The following is an 18,195-nucleotide window of genomic DNA, read 5'->3' on the forward strand; positions in this document are numbered from 1 at the left end:
GTAAGTTGTGGTCCATTGTTCATTGCAGTGGAAGCCAGCTATTTGCAATACGCTTAGTCGCAAAAATCGGTTAGTTGCAAAGAATTCTGAAATCCAAAACCATTTCCCATTGGCGCTATTGTTTACAGCACCCCATATTTGCAAAGCCCAAATCGGCTAATCGGGAAAAAAATTCAAGTAACAACGCATGTTAACCCCGAAAAATGCCAAACAAATCACCAGAATCAGCAGGAATGAACCAAAATTTTCCCGTATAAAGATATCAGATCGCCAAAAGTATCAAAACTGCCTGTTTTGAGTCCGAAAAGGCCGCGATTTCTATTCAATTTACGTCGCTAGCGCGCGGCCCGGCGGTTGCCGCAGGGAATCATGGGATACTACACATGACGCCGCGTCCGCCATCTTTGTTTTCGTGATGGAAATGTTTTGAAAATGACGCTGTCGGCTGTTGCAAAATTTCAGTGTAATCTGTGGACATCGTAACTGGAAAATTTGTAGATATGAAGATTAACAGTTTATTTATGCGTTAGTCATGAGTATTTTCGCCTAGTACATAAAGTTTGTCTGAAAACCAAGAGCGCTTTTGTCCTACAACGTAGCGATGTTTTTCGTCTGTGTATCACATGTCGACAAATCTTACGTAGTAAGCGCGTGCACTGTACCCTTGATCAGTCCTCTATTAATCAAAACAATTGTTCATTTGGCAAATTTAGAATACGTTTGCATATGTACCTCGTTTTTTTTCGGTAGCTTAACGTGTTTTAGCAGTGTTAATTTCTTTGTTTTCTTCAAGCCGATACTATAGACGAGACAGATCTTTTGATGCATCGCGATTCGTTCTTCGACACTAAAATGTGATAACAATATCACAATTACCGATAAAAGATAAATTTGCCGCTGAAAGTGGCTAATAAGTATATTTGTGGAGTTTAATGAAATTATGGACTTGATTATTTGTGGTAGAAATGATTGTGTTGTATTCTTTGTGTCAATGCGTGCGATGCGTTCACCGATGCCCCCCTCCCCCATCGGGTCATTTCGAGCAACATCTTTTAATCGGGAACGCCGGTTAGTCGGGAAAATTTAGCTGGCAAATGGCCTTCCCTAATAAGCGGCTTCTACTGTACTTGACAAGGAAAAAGAGCAGCAAAATGGACCCAGTGTATACTGTGTACATCATCTGCCTTATTCTTGTAACAACAAGTGGGAGAATACCTTAGTTTTTGAAAGCTACACTCAGGTTAAGAGTCGTTTCTTATTTCTGGGTATTCACTCTCCTCTCCTGATACAATTTATCAATAGCTCAGTAGCCGTAATGACCCAAACTTGCTGGTTCCCAGGCGGTCACTACCGACTGACCACAGATAGCAGAGACCGCCAGGCGAGGTGATAAGGACTCGGAGATAAGCCGAGTCACAGCTGACGAAACGTTTGACCCGCGGCCACAACAAAACGTCCACCTCTGGTCTGATACGATGAGTCGACCAACCGTGGCCTGGTTTACTCCGGAAATCTGGAGTATGATGTCATGATAAGGGAATTTATGGATTATAAGAACTACATAAAAAATGTAATAAAATGAAAGGCAGATTGAGATATTCTAATAAAGCTGAAGATTGTATTTTGTTTCTAGTGCAAAATCCCTGGTCTGATACTGGCTTTTACTCCTACTAATGTGTTCAGTTTTAAATGCATCGTGCCAGTTTTGTAATTGCAGAAACTTTTGTTGTGGTTTAATGTTCATGGTTTTCATGGTGGCCGCTTCACCGCGAACTTAAAACCACCGCAAACATTTTTCCTTGGCAGAAAGAGATGATGCTACCGCATGATGCTACCGCGAACTCAAAACCGCCGCGAAAAGTCCTTTTTCCCGCTACCACAAAATCAAATCCCCGCGAACTTAAATACATTTACAGTATTTCAGACCCGAGTACCGCTGTCCTGTCCCTGGTGCTGAATCTGATGTTATACTGGCATGTTCCGCTGTCAGGGGAAAACTGGGCTGTTCCTCCCTTTCATTGATAAAGGAGGCAGTTTGTAATCTGGAGTTGGAAGGTTTACGTTTTTCTCCCTCATAAGCAGGTTCTATTTGTCAGCAGGCCGCTCCAACAAAATAAATTGTTTCCCAGACAAGAAAAATCCAAGTTGATAAACAGTGAGGCTAGAGCCAGCTGAATGTATATCTGTACTGCACTAGATGCCTAGATACGTGTAACAGCTTCCTTCACGGCTATAGTGACAGAGATTTTTGAACTCTAGTTTAGCACCTATCTGTGCTTTTTCTTTGTTGGGTGCTTCCCTGGTTACTGTTCTAGTTGAGCTTCTGTAGTTCTGCCTTTCTGGGCACTTTTCTTCTTGCACATCCTTCATAGTGCTTGTTATGCGCAAGCATGTTCCCAGTGTTTTTGCAAACACACACACACACACACACACACACACACACACACACACACACACACACACACCTGTAGCAGGAAAGATTACTGTCCAACCCTGCAATCCCCCCCCCCCCCAAGCAGGAAGATTGGTGTCCTGCCCTGCAGCTCCTGAAGGAGAAGGATGGGTTTAATAGTTCGCTACAACAGCAGGAACATGGAACACGGGCCCCGACAATCCTGACGGCTTAGCGAACATGGCAGTCAATATACTGGTCAATACCCAGGACAGGCGGGGCATCTGTCTTAAACAGGGGCACAGCACAGAGATGGTACTGTCTTACACAGGGGCACAGCACAGAGATGGTACTGTCTTACACAGGGGCACAGCACAGAGATGTACTGTACTGGCCAGACATGTTACTGTCTTACACACCTGTACTGGCCAGAGATGGTACTGTCTTACACAGTACAGTACTGGCCAGAGATGGTACTGTCTTACACAGTACAGCGCTGGCCAGAGATGGTACTGTCTTACACAGTACAGCATTAGTCAGAGATGGTACTGTCTTACACAGTACAGCATTAGTCAGAGATGTTACTGTCTTACACAGTACAGCGCTAGTCAGAGATGGTACTGTCTTACACAGTACAGCATTAGTCAGAGATGTTACTGTCTTACACAGTACAGCATTAGTCAGAGATGTTACTGTCTTACACAGTACAGCATTAGTCAGAGATGTTACTGTCTTACACAGTACAGCGCTGGCCAGAGTTGTTACTGTCTTATACAAGTCCTTCATTCCAGGCTGTTGAGACATTCCTTGGAAAAACAAGTGTTTGGTCAGACTGATTTCTGTCTGCAGCCATTCTGTAGCTCAGTCCCCGTGATTGGACAGTTCTGAGTGGACCTCTAGACAGAAAGGTGTAGGTTGTTGGGATTGTTTTGTTATGTTGATTCCTGAAAAGTTGGGAGAAACCTGAAAAATGGCTGCTTGTATATGAGGTGTCTTTCACAAGGAGATGCTGGTTGGCTAAGGAATGAAAGGTGTGTTGAAGTGTAGAGAACTGTAGTTTTGGGGGATGTTCAAAGACTAAACCTGGGTTTTGTGGAAATGTTCACTGTAAAATACAAATTATCCCTGAGTCACTTTGTGTCAGTTTTCTTTTCCAATAAAATGTATGTCAAAGAAAAGAAAAACATCTCAGCCAAAAAAGTTTTAAAAAAGTTTTCTTGAGGTGAAGGTCAGTATTAATGCTATCTGGGATGGTGTCGATATTGTTCAATAAACCTTAGAATGAGAATATATCTTAAAGGCACAATTAGGAGCATGGAAGCACCTACTTAGGTCTTAGTGGCGGTGCCTTATAAGTTTGGTCAATAGTTAATGTGACGTTCACGCTTGTTGTAAGTACCGGCTGTCCAATATCGGCACCTGGGCACGTAAATTCTGCCAGGCAAAAATATCCTACAGAAGCACTTCTTCTGGAGCAGCACCTTACACTAGCCCTGTAGTCACCTGTGGTGCTCACCTGGCAGTGTCACCTGTAGGACAGGTGTGTGTGCAGGTGAGGACAGGTGTGTGTACAGGTGTGATGAAGGGAAGCCGTCATCAGGTCCAGCAGTAATTGGTTCCACACAGACCTCGGTAAGCTCCCCGTTACGCCCGGCTCAATACCCGCCCCCCTCCCGATCCATCTTTATGTGAGGCCCCGGCCTCGGCTTCATTAGCACCCGCCACTTCCCGGCTGAATGGCGGGGCATTACGGCCGCAGGGAGAAATATGGAAATGGTGCCGGTAATGGTGCTGAGAGTGGAGCCATTGTGGGGAGTAATCCGCACTAAGTACGACTCAGAACTGGTCACAGGGATGGATATGGATGGGGTAAAACTCAGTCCAGGGTCAGTGGTGGTGTGCTGGTACAGGTCTGGGGACGATGTCAACAACCATTGAATGGACTGTTCCTTAGGTTATATGTAAATTTGTGTTGCTTTTTAAATTGGATTGAGTCTTCATTTTGAAGGTTTTACAGGGTATGTTTTGTGCCATTAATGTAATGTGTGGTACTTGACACCAACAATTGCTTCCCATGCTCCAATGTTATGGAAGGGACTGATTCTTAGGTTACATCTAATGCTGCATTTTAGATTGTACATAGTATTATAGTTAATTTATACTGTTTTTTGTTTGGTTCAAATGTTGTAGAGAATATGTTTTTGCAAACATTGTGTCAAGAGCTCTAAAATATGTAATATGTGGGGCATAATACCAGCTATCGCTGCCTGTGCTCCACTTATGTTGTTGCAAGCTAAATAAAATCAAAGTAAAAAAAATCACACTGTGTTAACCTCAGTTACCGGTTATCTGGTGTTAGTCACTTTAGATGAACTATAGCTGCAATGCCTTCTCCATGTCTGTAGCATTGGCTACATCTGACCCTGCCACTACTGCTGTGTACATCTGTAGTATAAGGTTCAGCCTGAACCAGCAACCATCTTCAGCATTTATGTGTACTCTCTATGTAGACACACAAACAAACACGCCCTACAGTGTGCAGTCCAGTTCATTGTTTCCTGATCAGACTCTCCATTAATATATCAAAGGCAAACACACAGGACCATTCATCATCACGCCCCAGTCCGTGTGTGACACATGCACAGCCCCAGTCCATATCTATCACCTCATATCACCTATCCCTTGACCAGTCTGTATCTATAGTATAAGGCTAAATGAGAACCAGCCTTCAGTATGTAGCTCTACTTAAACATCCCCATCCCTGCAGTGTGCAGTCCAGTCCATTGTTTCCTCATCAGAACCTTCATTAATATATCACAGGCGAACACACAGGATCATTCATCATCACACCCCAGTCCGTGTGTGATGCATGCACAGCCCCAGTCTGTATCTATAGGATCTTGTTCGTCCGTCGGCATCGACGATGACCAATGACATAGTATAATATACATTGTAAGTATCTATAGTATAAGGCTAAACCTGAACAAGCCTTCAGTATGTAACTGTACTTAAACCTTCCCATCCCTGCTATGTGCAGTCCAGTCCATTGTTTCCTGATCAGACTCTCCATCAATATATCAAAGGCGAACACAAAGGACCATTCATCATCACACCCCAGTCTGTGTGCATCCGCGTGTGATGCGTCCATGTGTGACACTTGCACAGTTTCCCAGTCCGTGTGCATCCATGTGTGACAAGTTCGTGTTTGACACATCCATGTGTGACACCTGCATGATTCCCCAGCCTGGGAGCAGCTCCAAACCATCCCAGCATGCAGCAGATGTCACACATGTTGACGCATGGACGGGGGCCGGCCTCGGCTCAACCAGGCTTACTCCGCATTGCCCAACAGATCCGTCATGTGGGGGGAGAGATTCCTCAAACCAGCCAAATCTGTCTTGTCAAGGGAGCGATTCCTCAAACCAACCGCCGGGCTGATGAACGACTCCATCCCGGGGCAGTCAGCTGACAAACAGCTCTGTCCCGGGGCAGGGTGGATTGTTATGAAAAGTGAGTTACGGCCGCGGATATCCGGATCCATCAGTGGCAGGTCTGGTTAGCCTGTGGTGGGGGCAGCCTGCCTGATGGTCTGGGGTTGGGATGGAAGCTTGGAAAAAGAAAAAAAAAGAAAGATCCCATGAAATCTGACCCTTACTTCCCTCATGACCTCAATGAAAAGTGGCCTGCAGGCCAATTTGAGCTTTCCATGAATAAATAAAGGTTCAAACAAACAAAATATCCTGCCCATGTCTTACTCATCACAAGCCTACAACTCTGTAACTGTTGAACCCATCCCCCATGCCTGTACAGTCTTGTACTGGCACACCTGCACATACCTGTATCAAACATGCTACAGTGCTAGTGCCTGGTATTCAGTGCTAGGAAAAACAGCAGTACATGATTGTACTTCAGTACCTACAACCTGGTTGCTATTTCATACTAGTCTTGCACGCAGAATTTCAAATCATTTTTGAGGAAGAAAAGGAAAAACGTGCAATTCCACAGAATGCCATAATACCACCACATGAGAGAAATACAGTACATGAATTAAAAGTCATGTGAAGAAATGTACCAATACAGCATTTAGTAACCCTGAGGTATATACACTTCAGATACTTAGGTGGTCAAGAAAGTATTGAGAAGACCTACATTGTACATGTATGTGAAGGCATTATGGCACCCAGTGATATTATGAGTTGATTTTACATACTAGTAGCTAGACTAGACTTCTGCTTTGGATTTGTTCCTTACCCAACCTAAGCTGACCTGTCTCACATCTGTGTTCTGTGTTCCCAGGTTCAGTCGGCCTGAAATGAAATAGATAAATAAAACATCCCCATTAACCCGTGTCTTGTTGTGTTTAACGTTGTCAGGTTCTTACGAGGGACGTGCCCAGTCAACGACTGCCCCTTCTCTCACAAGGTCTCACCTGACAAGGTAAGGATCGCATCTCATAATGCTGGCGGATATGTTCTCTGTAGGGTCATGGTGTACAGAACAGTTATTATGTTTTATGTCGATGAACAGTAGACATCTAGGTAATAAGTTACGCAAAAAAAGCAGTTACTCAAGCAACTGAACCAGCCTCCATCTTCAGCATGTATCTATAAGTCTACTTAAACCTCCCCTACCTGCAGTGTGCACTCAGTGTCACTGACAAAAGACAACGAATGTTGTCTGAAACGTCTGACCGTTTCCAAAATCATATCCAGTTACTCGAGTAACTGCTTTTTGGCATTATTATGTTTTCCCCAATAAGGAAAAACATATAGTTTTTGCTGGTGTGTTCTTCTTTTTCTTCTATCATTAACCAATTAGAACTTAGGTTAGATATTAGCTGTTTATGTCAATATTAGCAATTTTTATAGGTTTGCAATATCAAAACCTTCTTTCTTTTTATCTCGCACACAATACTATAATATAAGTGCCCTTCAGTGTAACACAATAGCTTCTGTATCAATATATCTATATAGCCGGTATAAAGTCCCTTCGCAGGCATGCGCTGGTTGTGTCATACAGAAGAACCATCACACTGAACACCCTCTGCACATCCAGCTGTAAGTAATGTTCAAAGCTCTCCAATAATAAGGGGGCTCCTACAGTACTTGGTGGAAGCGAGTTCCATTCTATGATAGTTATGGGGAAAAACAAGATTTTAGAGCACCTGAACCCTGGGTTGATAACTCTGATACTTGAAGGGATGACCATTTGTTGTTTTTCTCAGCCGGTATTTGGTACTTGGTAATGAACTCTGATACTGTGGAAGGCAGCACATGCATGGGTGGGTATACACATGCAGGGCGACCTCGACTGACCTGCATAGACCAACTTGCTCGTGGTGTGGGGTTGTGGGTCGAGGGTTTAAAGAACGCTATGGGGGACAGAAATGTCTGGAGGGAGAGAGAGTGGACCTGGTCCAGGTAACCCGCCCGTGATGATGATGGTTGTTGGTATGTCCACATGTAGCAGGGTCGGCCTCCTAACCTTTGCAGTGACCCCTGCCAGCTGGACCCAGACCCTGACCTCACAGTAACGTGTCGTTTGTATGATGGCAGCAGCCTTACTGATTAGTGGTGGGAGTTGATAACTCAGTGGTCATGTGGTGACCCTGACATTTTATACAGCGCTCTTTGTAGCTCAAAAAACAAACGTCTTGTATTGAATATGCTGTTATTGTATATTGTATTGTAATAGCCTCTGGCTGGTCTGGCAGCCCTGGCAGTATTTCTCTCTATACAGCGGAATAAATCAAATCAAATCAATCAATAATGAACAAGTGAACCCTGTTGTTGGTGAGAGCTTTCCTTTGTGTTTAGCAGCGTGAACTCTTCCCCATATTAACTTTACAAAGTGAACACTCCGAAAAATGAAGAAAATAATTCATACTCACAGAAAGGTGATATAAAAGACATGACAGGGCATACGAAGATCAAACTATAGAATACCAGTGGAACAAATTTGATCAATGACATCTAAAAAAACGAGATTATCAAATTGCAATATCATGTAATTTTCCTCTTGTGCTTCTCCAACATTCATCTGATAGCAACAACAAACTCAGCTGTGTCAGAGAACTGAACATCAAGAGGGCATTGATTGATTCTTTATGATGTGATTGATTAATTGATTGATTGATTGATCCTTAAAAATCTACTACAAATCGATCCAGGAACAATGGAACACAGCCAGCCCCAGACAGGTGTGCGAAGGTCGTACCCGTGACCTTGACACCTGTGTCTCCAGGTGAACAGCCCGGCTGGCCGAATCTTACCCATAATTCCCCCAGCGCCGACCTCATCATTCAACATCGTGCCTCCGTGCCCTTGACCTCTGACCCCGTTCGCAGCCTGACTAGATTCGCAGGAATCTTTGCTCGTTCCGAGCCTTTGTGTTGAGGGAATGAGGAAGCGTCGTGAAGAAGGGAGGTTAACAGGGGTCAGGGCGCCGGGTTCACAGTGAGACGGTTTCTGATGCTGGTGTTGCAGCCATCAAACCTTGCTGCCTGCCTACCTTCATCTTATTGATTCTCGGAAAAAGTTTAGGATAAAGATCTAGCAGAAAGGAAGGTAGTCCCATAGCCTTTTTCAGGCCATAGAGGCAGCGGGAACTATCCACTAGGTCTGGGGTTCCATATTCCATCACCTTTAACACCTGTCACACCTGTCCATCCTCACTTATCACACCTGTATACTGCTGCAGGTGTGTTCACAGGTGTGGTCACAGGTGTCCGTGTAGAGATCAGATCAATAAATAAATAAAGAAAAGAGCAAGTTCAATAAATAAATAAAGAAAAGAGCAAGTTCAATAAATAAATAAAAAAAGAGCAAGTTCAATAAATAAATAAATAAAAGAGCAAGTTACAGATGTATTCTCTTTCCATTTCCCTTGAGAGCTTCTGGAAATTTTCCTCATGCCAGGGTATAGATATTTATTTTGAACATATGTTCTTCTTTCAAACCTATCTAATTTGACATTTTTACAGCTAAATTGTGCAGTTTTAGTGTTCTGTGTTTTTTGGTCCCCCTGACCAGTTCCCTGGATTGTCTGACTGACAGCAGATGTGACGGTCCTGGTTTTTACATTGTTTTGTTTTTTTGGGATCTGGTTTGACTTTTTTATGACTGAAATTTGCGGTTTGGGGATTGTGGTTTTATATCCTGACCCCCTGTAACCTGCCTGCCGTTGTCTGGCTGACATGAGAGGAGACAGGTCCCCTACCTGTGTTATTCCCCACCTGTGTCCACCACAGCTTCGGGAGTTCCACTTTGGTTAGATCATGGTCCCTCTTTCTGTTCCTTTGTCTGTCTGCGATGACATGTGACGTTTACGACTTGAAACATTATGACCTTGTCAGAACAGACCAGTGTAGACATCACATTTGTGTTTTCGTGACAAGCAGGGTGGCTCCAAAGGTTTTCATTTCAAAAAGAATTCTTTCAGCTTCGGTTGGTAAATGTACAATTAAGGAGCGGAGAAAAATCAGGCAAGATCTGTAGCAACCAACTTGTTAAAATGAAAATGTGCTGTTGTTTTGTTGTTGTTGTTTTGGCTCTATCTGCTGTCTTGCTCCTGAGTTGTATGGAACATCAGGGATCATCAATGGTTATGTTTTAAAGTTATTTTTAGTTCACAGCTATCCTGTAGATGTGACGTATGTTGCAGAGACTGTCATTCTCGAATAGGGCTATCTAGCCAATTATTAGTGAATTAGGTTTTACAATGGTCAATATATTGATATTTTCTACAGATTGGAACTTCAGGAGTCTAATAACGACAAAGTTAAAAATAAATTTATTTTAAGTTTTGCATATTTCCTCTCCACACCAAGTCACCAACAGTAATCTGTTGCCAAAGGTAGGAAGTTTGCTGTTACTCTGACAGAAGAAAAAACAGGCTACACTATCCCTGCCCTAATCCCGCTAAGTGACCAGTAATCCCCCGACTCTCCCCACCGTAACCGCTGTGATTTTAACTGGGTGTTTATATCCTGTGTGTTTATAATCCGTGTGATTTTAACTGGGTACAAGAACCACTTGAAGACTCTTCCTGCCTCTTCTGTAGCCCCTAAACCCTGAAACACCTGCAGTTATCATACCATATCATAGCCAAGAAGGCTCTTCTATAACAGACCCTTACAGTTTGGTATCTGTCCATGTGTGTTATCTATAGTTATCTATAGCAGCCACCATCCAGGTAAAACCACTTGAAGGCTCTTCTTCAGCCCCTAAACCCCAAAACACTATCAAGCAGTTATCATACCATATCATAGCCAACAGGGCTCTACAGTCTTGCATGCAGACTGGTAGTGGTACCTGTGTGTTATCTATAGTTATCTATAGCAACCACCATCCAGGTAAAACCACTTGAAGACTCTTCTAAACCCTGAAACACCTGCCATTATCATACCATATCATAGCCAAGAGTGCTCTACAGTCTTGCATGCAGTCTGGTACCTGTCTGTTATGTATATTATCTACAACAGCCACCAGCCTGACAAAACCACATGATGGGCTCTTCTGCCAACCCTACATCCTGCAGTTATCATACTCTAAAGATCATAACTTATAGGTCTCTAGATTCTTACAGTCTGCTACCTGTGTTTTATCCATAATCTACATCCGCCACCTGACAAGACCACATGGGCAGTCCGAAACCTTCAAATACCAAGCCTATATTTTCATACCCTTTCATAACCAAGAAATCTCTAAAGAGTCATGTATGCATCATGGTACCTGTACGTTATTTGTTGTTATCTACATCAGCCACGACAACATGAGAGCTGCTTCTGACCCTCAAATACCTGCCATTTTCACAGCTTTCCTCTCTGTGTGTTTAACAGGCCCTACACAGTCTCAGAGACGGGGTAAAAATGAGTTTCTAACATTTACCCTTACATTACAACTTCTTACTTTCTGCTCGGTTGGATTTCTCCTGTCTCTACAGGATACTTGCACTAAATTAATTTTATTAACTATACTCTAGATACAACTTATGGTCAGTGTAATTTTAAGTAAAATATTTTTGTCTTACAAATTTTCAACCTTTGCCCTTACATCCCAACTTCTCATACCGATGGCTCTATTCAGTTTCACCTGTCTGTACAGGAGGAGTCTTCTCACTAAATTATGACGTCTGTACTGTAGATACAACTTATGGTTCGTGTAATTTTGAGGTAAAGATGTTTGTCTTACTAATAGAAATTTTCTGGATTTCAAAAGAACCCAGTGTTTTCTTACCTCCCCTCCCCACGTGCCTGCACCCACCTGTGTGACACCTGTGTTGTACCTGTGTTGTACCTGTGTAACACCTGTGTTGTACCTGTGCATTTTTGTGCTAATCCCGACAGGTGTGTTTCCTGGTTCCCCTGATCCCCTCCTACCATCACATCTCCTCAGGTTCTGCCCAGGTGAGCCAAGACGTCTGAAACCTCGCTTCTGACTTCCTTCTGCCGCAGACCCAAGTTGTTACAGCGTATTGTTCCCATAATCCTCCCTGGCTGGTATGTCATGTCCGAGGCACGGGCGGATCGTCGCTGTTGTTGTTGTTGTCTCCTCCTGGCGATGTTTGTTATGATATTGCTGATAATCAATACGTCTGTGGTTATTGATACCCGTCCTGACGACCATTGTGTCCTCCTGTTTCCCATATCTGCACTTCCTCTGGGCTGTTTACGTAAGGATTCCAGCCTGCGGTGTCTGGGCCTGGGGCTGTTGTTGTTTTGTTTGTCGCTGTTGTTGTTTTGTTAGCGCAGACCAAAATCACAACAGAAGCCGCACGTCCCAGACTACTTCTCCTCGCTGCCTGGACGATGGAATTCCAGTTTTACGACAGACCGATTTGGGCCTGCCAAAATGGTTTTTAGTCGCAGAATGCAATAGACACCTACTTTCATTCGCAAAATTATGCTCAAAGGCTAATTAGTAATTGGGTATGTACAGTGTCAAAGGAGAAGTAAAGTACATAACATATTTCTAATTAAAAGCACTTAATTTAGTATTGTTGGGTTTAACTTCTTCTTTGAAGGCAGTGGCATGGCCCTTCATATTAGTCATATAAGACTCATTAGGACTTTAAACAATGTAAACTGTATCTCTGTTATGTACTTTGTCTGACCCTTGCCTCTTCCTTCATAACCTCAGTGACAAGCGGCCTGCAGGCCGATTTGAGCTTTCATGAATAAACAAGGGTTCAAACAAAGTCCTTGAGTAAGGCTTCAAAATTAACTGTTTAAAAGCTAACCTTATTTTACTCTGTGAAGCATAATTTCATATTGTGCATTAGCAGACAATAGAACTGTTCAAATGAGTGGAATACCAACCCAGTAGTCTCAAGTTTGATCAAGAATTTGAAGTGGAAAAAAGTTTTGAACTCTATTCAAGCAAGGAGGTTGAAAACTTTCATATAACTTTCACAAGTGGTATCATAAGTGGAGCTACCTGTCACACCTGTCCATCCTCACTTATCACACCTGTATACTGCTGCAGGTGTGTTTACAGGTGTGGTCACAGGTGTCCCGTGTACAGCAAGTTACAGATGTATTCTCTGTCTATTTCCCATGGGAGCTTCTGGAAATTCTCATACCAGGATATAGATTTTTATTTTGAACATATATTCTTCTTTCAAACCAATCTCACTCTCTCACTCACTCACTCTAATTTGACATTTTTAAAACTTTCATACAACCTTCACAAGTGGCAACACAAGTGGAGCTAGTAGTAGTAGCATTTTACTAAGACACAATCCAACGTGCTCGTGTGTTCCCTACCAGTTACAGAATGGTGCAAAGTACTCTTATGAAGCAGCAGCAATAATCGTATCTGTCCGGTAAATTCAGGGCCTTTTTTTCTATGCCGGAATGGAAATTTGCTTCTTGGGACAGACGAAGAAAAATTTCAATCCGTCTGTCAAAAAATCTTAACCTCATTACATGAAATGGATGGAAAGGTATCTTAGCTTTAATGGAATGGCAGAATTAACAAAGAGTGGGGCAGAAAAATTTGAAGCTGGAAACAGCCCGTTGTCCGTTGTAAGAAAATCTGAATTTGAACTGGAAATAGACCTGAGTCCGTTGTATAAAAAAATCTAAAGTTTTTCCATGTAGATCCTGAGAGCTGGCCGGTCCCACGGAGACGTCAGCTGAGATTCATGATGCCAAACTTCCCCCCTGACACGCCCCACCATAACCATCATTGACAAACCAGGAAATTTATGTTCCCGTCCTGTCCCATCCCCTCCCTCATCCATCCGTTATCGCCGTGGTTATCGCCATGGTTACCGGCTCCCGGGCCAGGTGTAGCCCCGCACTGGCCCGGCGCCAGGCCGCAGCCTGACAGGGGATCCGTCAAGCCTTAGACTTTGCCCGGCCGCAAGCGTCGGCCCCCCTCCCCCATTGTTACAGAACAATGAAGGTCAGGGAAGGTCGTGGGTTGACACAGATTTGGCGTGATGTTGTGGCTTGGCGATGTCATAAACCGTCAGGGGGACGTTTGGTTCTGTTCAGCGGGGGGATGACATGTTGTCACCACAGATGTCCAACATGCACACATTGTTACCATCAAATGTTTTTGCTGGTCCTTGTTTCAAGCAAAGTTTGAGATACTCAAATCAGCCTACGGGCCACTTTTCATCATGCTATAGCTAAGTTAGATACTTTTACATGATATACCAACACAGATGAACTTCCATACCATAGTCAAAACTGCCCAAATAGAAGAAAACTCTGATAAAATCTGGTCTATGTGGACAAGTGGTCATTTATTGTGCTTCTGTCAATGGGGAAAGTCATCCAAGGGGCTTTTAAAGAAATGGTCACATTAGCTAGTTGGTCATTATGTAGGGCTGTAGTACATGCCCATTGCTTTCACATACAGAACAGCGAACTTTCGACACGTGAAGCTCGGAAAAAGTCATGTTTTTTTCTACCAGTTCCTCCAGCCCCAGTTTGCTGGATTCTGACTTCCTAGCAGTCACTCTTTCTTCCAGAAGACTAGCTGACTCCTGCCTACCCCTGTGTTAGGGATCCCAGCAGCAGCATAATCAAATACTACTACAGCCTTGACAAGGATGAAACAATATTGTAGTGAACAGAGAACATGACTCATGAGCGAAAAACTTTTCACTTCGTTGTTTCAGCCCCAAAATGCACTCAAGTGTAGATGAGGAAAGTTAATGAAAAGATATTCAGATGGACTTTGACAGACAACAAGAATTGCTTCCAAGCTTCCGCGGCCCGATCTGTCCCTAACTGCGAATGACACGATAATTGTTTGCTCAAACATCCCTTACAACTCAGAACAGACAGGGAACACAATGTGCCACCGCCCGTCTTTTGTCTGTGCACTGCTCACAGGAACAATACACGGTGTGGTCTCCGAACCATCCTCAATAGTTCCAGCAGTGATTCTGTAGATAACATTGTTGGAGTATTGTCTGTGTATTGTCTCTCTTCTGTAACACTACAAGCTTTTTGTTTCCCTTTTCTGCTCTATTGTTACCTACTTCTAGCCTATTGTTACCTACTTCTGGCCTATTGTTTCCCACTTCTGCCCTATTGTCCACTTCTAGCCTATTGTTGCCTACTTCTAGCTTAATGTTACCAACTTCTAGCCTATTGTTTCCCACTTCTGGCCTATTGTTTCCCACCTTTAGCCTATTGTTACCCACTTTATGCCTTATCATTTCTCACTTCTATCCTATTGTTACCTACTTTTGGCCTATTGTTTCCCACGTTAGGCCCATTGTTTCCCACTTCTAGCCTATTGTTGTCCAGTTCTGACCCATTGTTGTCCACTTTGGACCTATTGTTACCCACTTCAGAGCCATTAATTGTTACCCACTTCTAGCCTGTTGTTGCCCACTTCTAGCCTATTGTTGCCCACTTCTAGCCTATTGTTGCCCACTTCTAGCCTATTGTTGCCCACTTTTGGCCTATTGTTGCCCACTTTGGACCAATTGTTACCTACTTCTGGCCCTTTGTTCCCTTATCAAGAGTGTAAACATGATACCAGCCCATGGATCACTGTGGCTGCTGTACCACCTACATGTATATAACGTCCTTGGGTGAAGCCATTGTTTTCTCTGCTCTCCAAGCCTGGTGATCAACAGTGTTGATGCAGTGTGATGACAGGCAGGGAAGGGAGGTTCTGGGAAAGGGTCGCTGGGTAGGAGGAGAGTAAGGAGAAATTATATGGGAGAAGTTAGAAAAATTTTGTCAAAAAGGAAAAGAGAAGGAGGGAAAATGTAGGAAGGAAGAGAAGGAAAGAAATTTGATTTAAGAGGGAAGGAAGAATGGATAGATGGATGGATGGATGGATGGATGGATGAATTAATGAATGAATGAATGCTAAATTGGCACCTTAAAGTGAGCTGAAATGAGGTGTAAAATAAAGAAGATACACCCATGTTTAAAGAAGCCACCAAAACATACCAAATGTTCCCTAAAGTACATAATCTGATAAACACCCTGAAAACCAAATCACCCACATATTATAGGAACATGCATGGGACAATTCATCTTCTCAGTAAAAGTCAAACAGAGATTTGGGTAATTATCCTCTAACACATGATATCCACTTGTTTCTCTTACACCAAAGTACTACTCGTAATTTGTTCACTTTTTATCATTACCGTGGTCCCTGCTGGGGACTTTATCATAAATTAGGCATGAATGTTACATTGCTGAAGTCCTATAATAGATGTGTGACACCTGGTACAAATCCTCCTCACCTTTCCACATGGCAGGATTTATACTGCAGATTACTGCTCTAATCACGGGAATACGTCACCTGATGGCCGACATACGTCTCCATTACTCTGTACACCTCTGTGCTGTATGTGTGATGCTGTGTTGTGTTTTGTTGTAGGCTGCTAGGCTGTTTGGTACTTCTGCACTGCTTGGTTAGGAGTTAGTATGTAGGGCTCCACTGAAAAGCAGTGTTAATACCACTGAGTTGGATTACCCTGGATAAATATAACAGAAATAAATAAAAATAGTAGATTGGAATGGCTTTCTAGAGTTTTAGACATAGCTTTGTTCATTCATTCATTCATTCATTCATTCATTCATTCATTCATTGACTCACTCACTCACTCAAACAAACAAACTCACGCACTAAACAGCATTGCCATACATTCTCAGTGCTGCTATTTTTCTTGCATGTGGGACTGGAAAGGTCCCCAGCAGCATGGGTGAGGGGGTGAAGTCTGCCATCTCTGCTTTCTTCTTTAGGAACTGTTTCGCGTTTGGCACGTAAAGTAAAGTTTTATGGCAGGACGTCATCCTTACGTGATGGCACAAAAATGTAGATGTCCTTTCATCAGCGCGAGATAGCAGCAGAATGTCAACAACAAAATTCCAGTAAATAAAAGGCAACATTCCTGGCCACAGAAATAGGACTGAGTAGTTTTGTTGGAGAGTTTTCTGTTCCAAAATTACCCCGCATAGCTCTGCTGCCGTGTGTTTGTGAGGGGTGATAAGTGCTGCTCTCCACACCGCTGAAAATAGCAGCAGCGCTCGGCAATAACATCAGAACGCTGGGGGAACAGAGTAATTGTTTTTCAGCGTTAACTTTGTGTTTCCACCACAGCATTTTTGTACATGAAGCAACCTACAGTCTGAAAGCTGCTATGAGTCTCCTTCTCCTTTACTTACAAGTGTTCGGAATCCTCTCAGAAATGTTAAGGAAGGTTCCCCCACTTACATGTATTTAGAACATAAACACAGGGAAAATCAATGGAAAATGTAGATCGTCCTGCCCCTCTGCCCAGTCTGCTGTGTGTTGCACAATTGGGTGAGACGTTCTGGGTTCACCAGTCATTGTTTGTTTGTTTGTTTGTTTGTTTGTTTGTTTATTTTGATCTCCAATTGACTTCTCCAGCACAAATCCAAGTTCAGCACTCTCCTTCCAGCAGCTCACAGGAGCGAGTTCTATACTGGGTGGTTTATTTTGTGTGATGACGACTGTTTTTGTCTGCCGTGCGCAGAGTAAGTGTTGAGCAAGCGTGAGTTTATTTTTCTTGGCGGGTGACAAAACTGTCCTGCAGAACTCTTGCAGTGGAAAGTCCTGACTACCTTCACCTCTTACCAGGCATCTCACCAATCAGCCGCTGGAGCTCCCTCATTTTCTGCACAGAAAGCTTAGGCCACACCAATTTAATTTCTTGGTTCACGGATTCGCTCGCTCCTATTTTTTGGAAAAAAAAAATAAAAATAAAAATTACCACTCAGCAAATTTTCACCTTTAATGAAACCATTCACCAACTTTCTGGTGTAGCAAATTGGCCATTATATCATAAGCTCCTTTAAATGTGGGTACAGGTGCTGTTACTGTACAATAATAGTGTTTTTGTACTTTTTTCATGCTGAAAATGTTTTTCTTTATGTTTTGGATTAGCCTTTACCTTAACCTCAACCATTTAACAATTTTTATTTTTATTTTTATTTCGCCCTTTCGCTCCATATTTTTTATGAAAAAATCCGTGAACCAAGAAATTAAATTGGTGTGGCCTTATTTTAACCTTCCCCCACCTGCCTAAGCCCATAACCAGTACAGATGTGGTGTGAAACAGCTGCCTTAGTAGGCTGAGGGTTAAATTTTCACCAGTTTTCACAGACATTTACCACCTGTTATGCTGCATTTCCAAACCAGGACCAGCCCGGGATGGTAATGGTAATGGTAATGGTTTATTTAACCGAAACTCGTCGCAGCCAATCGGCTGAATTGCGAGGTTCACAAAGTTTCACACACTAATTTAAAGGCATATAACAATATACAAGTGCCTCCAATTTGCAATAATACTAAAAT

The 18,195-nt window shown here is 43.0% G+C and overlaps 1 protein-coding gene across 1 annotated transcript in view; it reads left to right on the plus strand.

The window, feature by feature from the left end:
* LOC118417370 (zinc finger CCCH domain-containing protein 3-like) overlaps positions 1-18,195 on the plus strand; it is a 77,845-nt gene that overhangs the window by 33,036 nt on the left and 26,614 nt on the right. Inside the window, exon 9 of the mRNA XM_035822923.1 lies at positions 6,766-6,829. Coding sequence (XP_035678816.1) covers positions 6,766-6,829 — 64 coding nt within the window. The remainder of the gene's footprint in view (positions 1-6,765; positions 6,830-18,195) is intronic.

The sequence above is a fragment of the Branchiostoma floridae genome, chromosome 6 (assembly GCF_000003815.2).
Source record: "Branchiostoma floridae strain S238N-H82 chromosome 6, Bfl_VNyyK, whole genome shotgun sequence".
Classification (NCBI taxonomy): domain Eukaryota; kingdom Metazoa; phylum Chordata; class Leptocardii; order Amphioxiformes; family Branchiostomatidae; genus Branchiostoma; species Branchiostoma floridae.